The following is an 11,406-nucleotide window of genomic DNA, read 5'->3' on the forward strand; positions in this document are numbered from 1 at the left end:
ACCTAATTGTGGCTTTATTACATGCAGTTTACTATTTATTTCTTTGTCCCACATACGTTGCCAGTGGCCTCGTAGTTTCCTTCTTAAGAAAGGCTTCAGGTCTGTGACAGGGACCGAAGCAGTAGGATTATCTGCATGCAATGAGATTGATGTGGCCATCTGGTCAGCTAGAACGTTTCCCTCGATGCCCCTATGTCCAGGCACCCAGCATATGATCACATGTTGGTTAGATATATATGATTTGCACAGTGCGGAGTGAAGTTCAATAACTACTGGATTTTTATGATTACAGAAAGACATCAAGGCCTTCACAACACTGAGGGAGTCCGTATATATCACTGATTTCGGGAGTTTTGATTTGTTTATATGCTTTACGGCCGACAGCAGGGCATAGGCCTCAGCCGTAAAGATATTAGTTTCCGGGTGCAGTACGTCGGATTCTGAGAAGGATGGACCGACGGCTGCATAGGACACCCCGTCGTGTGACTTTGATGCGTCTGTGTAGAACTCCGTGCAGGAGTATTTGTGCTGGAGTTCCCGGAAATGCATCTTGATTTCAATCTCTGGAGCATGCTTTGTGACTTCCACGAAAGATATATCACAATGTATGAGCTGCCACTCCCAAGGAGGTAGCAGCTTGGCTGGATGCATTAGGCGAAGCTCGAGGAGTGGAACGTGCATTTCTTCACTAAGCTCCCTCACACGCAGCGAGAAAGGCTGTCTTACGGAGGGACGATTGCGAAAGAGTGTAGCATATGTCATGTCATGAATGGTATTAAAACAGGGATGTTGAGGATTTGAGTGGACTTTCAGAAAATATGTATGGCTGATATAAGTTCTCTGTAGATGGAGGGACCATTCATTTGATTCCGCGTATAAGCTTTGAATCGGGCTCGTTCTGAAAGCACCAGTGGCCAGACGGATTCCTAGATGGTGGACCGGATCTAGCATCTTTAGCGCGCTCGGGGCTGCAGAGTGATAGATCACGGCACCATAGTCTAGTCGTGATCGAATGAGGCTCTTATAGATATTCATTAAACACTTTCTGTCACTACCCCACGTAGTCTGGGATAGAAGTTTGATTATGTTCATTGTTTTCAGACATTTTTCTTTAAGATATTTAATGTGGGAGACGAAAGTGAGTCTGTAGTCAAGGATGACACCTAGGAATTTGTGCTCTTTGCTGATAGGTATTCGTTGTCCACACAGTTCTAAGGAAGGATCCGGAGCCAGGCCTCTCTTTCTTGTAAAGAGAACGCAAGAGCTTTTGTTAGGATTGATCTTAAATCCATTCTTGTCTGCCCACACTGAGACTTTATTCAGGCCATGCTGTACCTGTCTCTCGCAGACTGCGAGGTTACAAGATTTGAAAGCTATTTGAATGTCGTCCACGTAAACAGAGTAAAACATGGCGGGTGGTAAGGATGCACGAAGCGTGTTCATCTTCACGATAAAAAGCGTGCAGCTGAGCACGCCTCCTTGGGGTACGCCCGTTTCTTGGGTAAAAGGGCGTGAGAGTGCATTGCCGACTTTTACCCGGAAGGTACGATTTGACAGATAGCTTTTTATTATATTAAACATATTACCGTGGATGCCCATTTCTGACAAGTCTCTTAGGATTCCGTAACGCCACGTCGTATCGTACGCCTTCTCCATATCGAGGAATATGGATAAGAAGAATTGTTTGTGTACAAATGCGTCCCGGATATTTGCTTCTACACGTACAAGGTGGTCAGTTGTGGAGCGTCCTTCTCGGAAGCCGCACTGATAAGGATCAAGCATTTTGCTCTGTTCAAGGTAAAAGATGAGTCGCCGATTTATCATTTTTTCGAACACCTTACAAATGCAACTTGTGAGGGCTATCGGGCGGTAACTCGCCACTGAGGAAGGGTCTTTTCCTTGTTTCAAAACAGGGACCACAATGGCTTCCTTCCACGCAATTGGAAGGTGCCCTGCATCCCAGATGGTGTTGAAGAGTGTGAGTAGTGTGACTTTCGTATCATTGTGTAAATTTTTGAGCATTTCGTACATGATTCGATCCGATCCTGGTGCGGAGCTCTTGCATGCGCTCAAGGCAGCTCTCAATTCAGCAATACTAAAAGGACGGTTGTAAGGCTGATTTTCTCGATCTTTTGTTGTTAGTGGCTTACGTTCTTCTGTTTGTTTGTATTTGAGAAAGGGCTGTGTATAATCTGTTTCACTTGACACGCTCTCAAAATATTCCCCAAGTGAGTCTGCCTGGTCTTGCAGGGTATCGCCTTGTGTGTTTACCAGGGGGAGTGAATATGTTTCCCGCCCTCTAATCCTATTTACTCTGTTCCAAGCTTTGGCCTCATCCCTAAACGAGTTAATACTCGATAAAAACTTGTGCCAGCTTTCTCTTCTGGCCTGTCGGCGGGTTCGCCTGCCTTGGGATTTTACTTTTTTAAAGTTGACAAGATTCTCAGCGGTGGGAGAAGCTCGCAGCAACCCCCACGCCTTGTTCTGGTTCTTACGGGCGGTCCAACATTCACTGTTCCACCACGGTACACGTGGTTTGCATGCCAAACCACTTACTTCGGATATGCAATGTGATGCGGCATCTATTATGAATGCTGTAAGATAATCCACAGCAGCATCAATTTCTAAAGAAGATAGGTCAGCCCATGCGATGCTAGAGAGAGTTCGAAATTTCTGCCAGTCGGCTGTGTCTATCTTCCACCTAGGAGTTTGTGGAGGACATTCGTTTTCTTTAGATGTTCTTATCAGTATGGGGAAGTGGTCGCTCCCGTAAGGATTTTCCATAACTTCCCATTCGAGTTCAGGCAATATACACGGGGAAACTAGGCTGAGGTCAATTGATGAAAATGTTCTGTTGGCGAGAGAATAATATGTGGGTGCCTTCTTATTCAGCAGGCATACACCAGAAGAGAAGAGGAACTGTTCAACAAGACGACCTCGCGCATCTATACGAGAGTCGCCCCAAAGGCTGTTGTGCGCATTGAAATCCCCAAGTACAACGTACGGTTCTGGCAATTCATCTATGAAGGACTGAAATTCATGTTTGTTTAGATTGTAGTGTGGGGGTATATAAAGCGAGCAAATAGTGATGAGTTTGTTTAGCAGAACAGCTCGCACCGCCACTGCCTCAAGGGGCGTACGTAGCTGTAAAGATTGGCATGCTATACTTTTATGAGTGAGAATCGCCACACCACCCGATGATGCAACGGCATCATCGCGATCTTTGCGAAACGTAACATACGTACGGAGAAAGTTTGTGTGTTTGGATTTTAAGTGTGTTTCCTGTAGACACAGCACTTTTGGATTGTGTTTTTGAATGAGCTCTTGCACGTCATCAAGGTTTCTGAGAAGACCTCTGACGTTCCATTGAATAATTTGTGTATCCATATTGGGTGATAATATGTGCTGTGTGTACAGAAACAGAAGTAGTGTTTATGGAAATTGCTGTCATTAAATTACAGAGCCCTTTCGAGGCCCTGTAACGGGAGTTTTGCCCTTTCTGGAGCGTTCGAGTGAACCTCGCCGCTCCTTAGGCGCTTGGCGCCCCTGGAGGATAGGTGTAGTGTCCATTGCCTCTTGTGAGGCGCCGGACACCTGCTCTTGCGAGCGAGAAGTCACCAGGGAGAGTCTCGCCTTGGAGGGCAAGACCCCTGCGCCCACCAGCCCGGGGGTCGATGGGGTTCCCTGGGGGATTTGGCTGCGCCGGCCGTTGCCAGCGCTAGGAGGGACCTGGGAGGTTGAGGCAGCCTCGGCTGCACCCACCTTCGGGGTCGATGGCCCCTTTTCCTCGGTAGGCGGAGCAGCGCTAGCTGCAACCGCCGTGGGGGCAGACGGCGTAACTGCCGACTCACTGCGTGTGGGTCGGGCAGTCGCCGGAGACCGTTGTGACGCTGCCCCCTGACGCGCCACATCGGCAAAGGTTTTCTTGGGCAGGTATGATACCCGCCTCCGTGCCTCTCTGAAAGTTATGTTTTCCTTGACCTTGATTGTAACGATTTCCTTTTCTTTTTTCCAGGAAGGGCACGACCGCGAGTACGCGGCGTGCTCCCCATCGCAGTTTACACAGCGGAGAGCGTTCTCACAAGTTTCAGTGGTGTGTTCTGTGGCACTGCATTTAGCACAAGTTTGGCGGCCGCGGCAGCTCTGCGAGCTGTGGCCGAAGCGCTGACATTTGAAACAACGGAGTGGATTGGGCACGTAAGGCCTGACACGGAGCTTTATGTACCCGGCCTCGATTGATTCGGGCAGGACACTTGAATTGAATGTGAGAATTAGGTGTTTGGTCGCAATTTCCTTACCATCGCGCCTCATCTTTATTCTTTTCACATTAACAACATTTTGCTCATTGAAGCCCTCTAAGAGCTCTGCCTCTGTCAACTGAAGCAGGTCATCATCTGAGACAACGCCGCGTGTAGTGTTCATAGTGCGGTGCGGAGTCACTGTCACTTGAAAGTCTCCAAAAGACACTAGATTAGGTAGCTTTTCGTATTGTTTCAGGTCACGGAGCTCCAAAAGGAGATCTCCACTTGCCATCCTTGATGCCTTGTAACCTGAACCAAGAACCTCAGTTAAAGACTTCGAAACTAGAAATGGGGAGATCGTGCGTACTTGTTTATCTGACTTTTCCGAATGAATTACGTGAAATCGTGGGAAGTTGGGTTTTTGTCGTCCAAAAAACTGAAATACGTCTTCGGTGCGCCCTCTTTTCTGAGGGCGATCTGGGAGGGTAGGGAAGGAACTAGCCATAGAATAATTTGATTTTCGGCAATAACGCCAACCACCCACCGTGGAGCCCTACTAGGGGACGTTACAGGGACTGTAAGAACAGGTCCTGCAAACGCCAGTTGTACGTTATCACTATAACCAAATATGAGATAACCTAGGTTGGTTATTCACACAAGGTTAACCCTTGCTGCCTGGAAAATTTGGAAGTAAACGGAAGCTAGGAGAAGACAGGAAAGATGAAAAGTGAGAAAAAGACGAAGACTGGAGGGAGAGAGAGACAGGAAAAGGCAACTACCGATTTCCCCCGGGTGGGTCAGTCCGGGGGTGCCGTCTACGTGAAGCCGAGGCCAAAGGGGTGTGTTGCCTCCGCCGGGGGGCCTTAAAGGTCCGAACACCCAGCATCGGCTCAACCCCCAGGATCCCCTTTTCCCCGGACACGGCTAAGCCACGCACGGTTAAACGCGGGAGGGTCCAACCCTCGTGTGCTCGGGTCCGTGGTGTCGCAACACACCAAACGCCTGCTTGCGCAGACGCCCCTGCGGGGACTCGCTAATATGGGGCCAGCTTGAAGAACGCATAAATAAGATGTTCGGCGATGCTGGTACGACATATTGCAAAGAACGGCGCAAGAACAGTAAACGCACGGACGGAAAAAAAAGTGAAGGACACGTACTTCGAGAGTGTTTGCCGTTAGGCCAGTCGGCACGTGACACTCGAAACGAAAACAGAGCTAACGTGTCCTTGTCCCACTAGTCAGCGCCTTTCTTTCGCTTGAAGGACACGCGTCGGAAGAAGCGCATGGGTCGTGTCCTACTTCCGTCCGCCTGCTTGTTCGCGCGATTCCTCGCAATACCATCGCCATATTAACTTCTTGTTATCCGTTGTGTAAGTGTGGGTCTAGGATAAGGGCTAGCTAGCTTTTTTTCCCTTTTTTATTTCATTTTGCAAAGTGAGATCAGGTAGACATTGTTGCAGATTTTGTTGTTTAATGACTGCCCACCAATGAGAATGTATCGAATAGTCATCAAGCGCGTTGCTTACATCTCCATCTCGAACTCCAGTTAAACTTTTGAGAGTTCCTGACATGGATGGATGGATGGAGTAACTTTATAGAAAGGTCCTGCGAGCTACGGGGCGCAAGGTCCCATAGAGCGGGCTACTCCCACGTTGGGACCGGGAGTTGTAACTCCCTGGCCGCATCGTGGGCTCGCTGGACGGCCCAGAGCTGCTCCGCCAGGTCCGTGCTGCGTAATGCGTCTTGTAGCCTGGCGGAGTCTTGATCCTTGTTTGCGTGGGTCCGACCACACGGCCAGAGCAAGTGATGTACGTCTAGTGTGCTATGGCAATTTTCGCAATATGATGTTTTGAATAGGTCAGGCATGTAGTGGTGCCTGAGTGATGCCTGAGTGATGCCTGAGTGACGCCTGAGTGATGTAGTGATGTAGTGTAGCGACGCGAACTGAAGCTGATCAATGAACCTAGGAAAGCGCACTCTCCTTCGCGACCCTTTGTTATTCTCTCTAGACATGCGCAGCTAAGGGTACCGTACTCAAATTGTAATTGGAAGACAATCAAGCAAACCAAGCCAAACAAGCTGATCTAAAGTACTGCAACAAGCAAGCAAAACGAACTGCTTGGTCGTTGCCCGCCACATGCTCTCAGCTTCTCCCAGTATCCCCCTCCCCCACGTTCCCGGTCAAGTGCTAGCCTCATCCGCGCCCTCCACCCTCCACCCCGAAAAGATATTTTTTTACTATTCTACTGCTCCTCGGGACAAATATGATGAAGTTCGTTTACAACAGCTGCTTTGGTATGATGGATGCATCAACAGTCCTTGTACCTAGCTGGATTTAATTAATTAAATTAATTGACGGCGCAAGATCAGTTGACAAGCGTATTTTACCGAATTCATATATTCATGTTTGCTAACAACAACTCGCATTCCGCAGTAACCACCCAAACAGACCCATCCAGGCTTTGCGCTTTCCGGGGTTAATTATAACCGGAGAAATTATATGACGGTACGGTTGGCATTCTACTCGAAGTGCGATATATGATGAGAGAGTCAACGTCCTCTAACATGCTGATCTGCATGGGAAAACGTGCGTGGAGGGGGGAGGGGGGAAGGGGAGTAAAGGAATGAGAAGTCAGGATGACGATGGCGGAGAGGACGTCTGAAGTGCACTTGAGTCAGCTAGGACTGACAGAAAAATGACAGTGCCCCCCCCCCCCGAAAAGAAAAGTAAAAAAAAAAAAAAACTCACGCACTCTGCACTCATTCTGCCCGCAACTACACAGGCGAACATATAGCTAATCTGCACATTCACATACGTCAATCCAGCGGTCGTTGATGGGGCGTCAAATGAGCGAAAAAAAAAACGCGTGCGCGCCGCACGCGTTCTTGCAGGTACGCGGGGGCGCCCTTACCGAATACCGCTGCACGCTGAGCAATGCTGCGAATTAAAAGAACAAAGAAAAAAAAATAAAGAACGGGAAGACCATTGAGGCGACAGACCGGGCCGCGCGCGCACTTGCGCTTCCTTATTTCGCCGGAACGATCATCCGGGCGCGTCAGTTCGATTCCTCAATGAGTACGGCGACCTTCGATTTGCCGCCGCCGTCACGTCGGAGGTTGACAGGATGACGCTAACTAAAGACGGCATCGACGATCGGTTCGAAGGTTCGAAGCCCTCTAGAACATTTCGACGCCACTTCAGAGCTTCAAGACAGTTTCCCTTCGCGGTGAACAAGTGAAAGAGCACGGGCTCTGCTGAAAGATGTGCAACGGGGTGCACAGCTCTGCTGCTCCGTGTGTCTTTCTTTCTTTTTTTTCCGTGCGTTCTCGTCTATTTGCGGTAGTTGCTACTTAAGGACTCCTGAAAAAAGAACGTAATAAGACTGATTGGCACAAACTCACTTGTGCTCCTTCTGTGCCAAGTTCTTGAGGCACCACAGGAGGATCACCCGGTCTGCAAAGGAAATCAAGAGATGGCGATTGTGAGACACTGCGGAAGCTCTGTCAGCTTCTTAGATGTATATGTATAAAAAAATAAAAAGAAATTCCACTATAAGAGCGACACTAAATATCACCAAGAAAGGCCACAGGTTTAGTACGTTGAGCACAAGGATGTTAGATTTAGATGTTAGAGATTTGGATGTTAGATTTAATTAGATTAATTTATTTTAATTTAACATGAGATGTGGCATATAGCGGTAATGTAATTTAACGTGGGATGTGGCATATAAGGGTAACCGCTACGGATAAGGGTGCAGCGCTTATTTCACAGAAAAGCCCATTTGAAACAGCTTTGTCCGTAATACAAGGCAGTGTAGATGTCGTTCTGCGTCAGGTGAGGCACATAGAAACCAAGGCGACGGATTAATCGACTAAATATTCGCGATTGGCCGTGTTAACTATATCATTGGAATGCGGAATGCTCAGATCATGGTACACATGGTTCGAATGCCTAAAGATAGGTCCGTTACGTAGCTGAAAAATTCACTGGAGCAGAACTTTTTAATTACATTGTTCGTCGTTCAAACTCTGCATGCTTCCGGCGGACAACCACGCGGAAAGCCTACGCAACCGCAATTGACAGGATTGGAAAAGAAAGATTTCTCGGCGACTCTTGCATATTCCAGCAGGGCAAGAAAACAACAAGAATTGCGCAAGGACATCTACAAGTAGCACCTGATGAGCTCTCTATAGACTTGTTTTTTTTTTATCAGTCAACGCGATAAACAGCACGTTTAATAAAGCCCTGCCATACGATCGCCGTGGATCGAGATATCAAAAGGTATGTCCTCGACATGTCCCAAGTAGGGCAAATGTCCGGAAACTATACAATATAACGGAGTGGCAATCGCGCATAATAGCGGCATATCAAAAGGTATGTCCTCGACATGTCCCAAGTAGGGCAAATGTCCGGAAACTATACAATATAACGGAGTGGCAATCGCGCATAATAGCGGCATATCGATCGATACGTCACTGCTTCGCTTTTACCTTGACCGCGCGGTACCACTCCCGCAGTAGTACTGCGGGTGCTCGACCGATAAGCACATACGCAACATGCAATCATGCAATTATTGCTCGTAATGCAATCACGTGCCTATATGGACCGCAGTTGCGTGCGCGCCGCACATTCGCGCTGCGTCAGACAAGCCACTGCAAACAGCACACGCGCAAGCAACTAAACGTTTACGAGCATGTTGCACATAGGGCGTACAGTTCCATACACGTCGCACGTCCGTCCTTTAGACATGCAATTGCAGCTAATTAGACATATGCAAATGCAAAGTGCATAACAGCGCCGTATAAAGGTACGTTTTCGCTTTGCCTATCGTGACTGCGACGTACTGGTACGCACTCCGCCAATAAGCACGCGCGACGTGCCACGTGCAACTACACTGTCGCGGCTAGGGTGGCGTTCCGGGCATGCAATCCACCAAGCCCGTCGACTACGACGTACAGTTGTAGAAAATGAAGGAAAAAGGGGTTTATTAAGCTATGGTTACACGGCTCCAGTACGGGAGCCTACTCCACGCGGGAGCAAGTTAAACGTCTTAGTTCACATCAGGACCCTCTGTCCTCTTCTCCGTGGTATGGGTGAGGGAACGTACGCTTATTCTGCAGCCCATATGGGAACACGGCGCCGCGTATGGGGATGGGGCGGGGGATGAAAGATGAGGGGATAAAGGGGGAAAGGGATAGCAGGTGTCAGGTAGCATACGTCAGCATCATCCAGGGGCGATCGCCGGCTAGCAATCTAGACTAGTGGCAATCTAGGAGCCCGTTTGTATACACATATTGAGGGAAGTATCTGCTTTTAATCCCCCCCGTCTTCCCTAGGCAAGTCGACTTGGGAACCTGAAGACCGTCCAGCAGCAAAGCACCATCATCGACTCCGCTGCGATACCACGCCCACGCTATCCATAACACGCAATGACTCCGCCTTGAAGAAAGTGGTTTGGAATTTGTGGAAGAAACAAATCCCCCGCGACACCTGGTTCGTTCGTCGTTGCCCACCCCGTTCTTCGCTCCGTCTGCAAGGTGAAAGGCGGGCTGAGGCCCTTTCGTGGAATCCTGCAACAGCCGATTTACACGCTGTCTTGACGGCTGGATAAGTGCCGAGGGATGGGTGGTGATTTGACTCGTCTACTTGACTGCGCGTGTCCATTCGTTGTCGTGGTTCCCTTCCGTTGATCCCTTCCTCCGGTTTCCAGGTAATGGTGGGGTGAACGCTTTTAGTCGTTGCCCACGCCACGCTGACGTCTGGTTAGGAGGTGCGGTGGTTTGACACGTGGCAAACGTTCAATTAACACCCTTCGTGGTGTTGAAACGTAACAACACTTTTACGTCGCACCTGCAAACATAGAGCGTAGTTGCGTGCATGCATCGCAAGTGTGTGTTGCGGCACGATGCAGCTTGAATGCTCTGCAAAAAAAATTTACTGCAGTATACATTTACTGGCGGCGCCCAAAAGCTGCTCAGTTTAGCCGCCATGGCAGAGAAGTCCCGCTTACTGTCGACTACGTGATGTTCTCACAATGTGCATCCGACACTATAAGTACAAGAGTGTATTGGCATTCCACCCAAACCGAAGTCAGGCCACTCTGATCGGGTGTCGAATCTGAATCGAACCCAGAGCCATCGACCATACAGCGCGGCTCTCTTCCCCGTCACTCTTCATTTCTTTCGCGACACACACGCACGCACACACGCACACGCACGCACGCACACGCACGCACGCACACGCACGCACGCACACATTAACGTCGTGGATCGTACTTTAGCGCCCCTGCCACAGACTTGAGTCCCGCTATGTCAAGCTTCAAACCAGCACTCAGAGTCCCGCACAATTTCGCGCGCCCATCGGGTCCCGCGAGATTTCTGAGGCACAGTCGATGCGACAACCTTGAAACCAATCTCGATATACTGACTTAGTTTACCGTCCGCAAGCAACGCAGAAGCTTTCTAAAAGAGGCGCCACTGTGGATGCACTGCGGACAAATTTTGACCACCCGGGGTTCCTTTTATAACGTGCGCCCAAAGCTCGGGTTTTCGCTTTCCTCCTCCATCGGAATACGGCCGGCGCTGCCGGCTATCGCGACCTGCAACCCACGGAGGGAGCAAAAAGATGGGAGGGAGCGTTACGTCAAGCAGCCAGCAAGCGAACGTTCCGTGAAGCCCGTACATTTTCTAAAGTCGTGGCCTCTCGCGTCGAGATCACGGAACAAGAATCGATATTTGCGGAAAATTTTGGTTCCCAGAAGCTATGACAGTAGTTTTCTTTATTCGGTGCGCTGTTGTTCAGCTGCCCTGTCGTGGCTCCTGCCTGCAGAGCGGGAACTCTCAAACCAACCACGCACTTTGACGCGCGATCACGTGTTCGGACGACAGGTATGACTTCAATCGCGCTGCCCGGTATGCTCGCTCCTATTATTTCCTTCCTCCATGCTGCGACCTCGTATATACTAAAGCCCCCTAAGCTTCGTAAAGTAGCGGCACGCTTTGAAGAATGCCGCCTCCTCGCATGCTCTGGCCGACGCCGTGTCGCTATTGGCCTAATAACATCATGTGGGCCCTAGCGCCGTGCTTCACCGCCATTTTTGCTCGAGAAGCGTCTACGGAGTGGCGGGGAGCGCATGTTGGCGCCGTTGCTACGCTCGAGCGGTGTA

At 49.5% G+C, this 11,406-nt stretch overlaps 1 protein-coding gene across 1 annotated transcript in view; it reads right to left on the minus strand.

The window, feature by feature from the left end:
• The window catches only part of LOC135904682 (transducin beta-like protein 2), a 297,791-nt gene that overhangs the window by 214,678 nt on the left and 71,707 nt on the right, over window positions 1-11,406 (minus strand). Inside the window, exon 3 of the mRNA XM_065435595.2 lies at window positions 7,643-7,694. Coding sequence (XP_065291667.1) covers window positions 7,643-7,694 — 52 coding nt within the window. The remainder of the gene's footprint in view (window positions 1-7,642; window positions 7,695-11,406) is intronic.

Source organism: Dermacentor albipictus, chromosome 2 (genome assembly GCF_038994185.2).
Source record: "Dermacentor albipictus isolate Rhodes 1998 colony chromosome 2, USDA_Dalb.pri_finalv2, whole genome shotgun sequence".
Taxonomy (NCBI): domain Eukaryota; kingdom Metazoa; phylum Arthropoda; class Arachnida; order Ixodida; family Ixodidae; genus Dermacentor; species Dermacentor albipictus.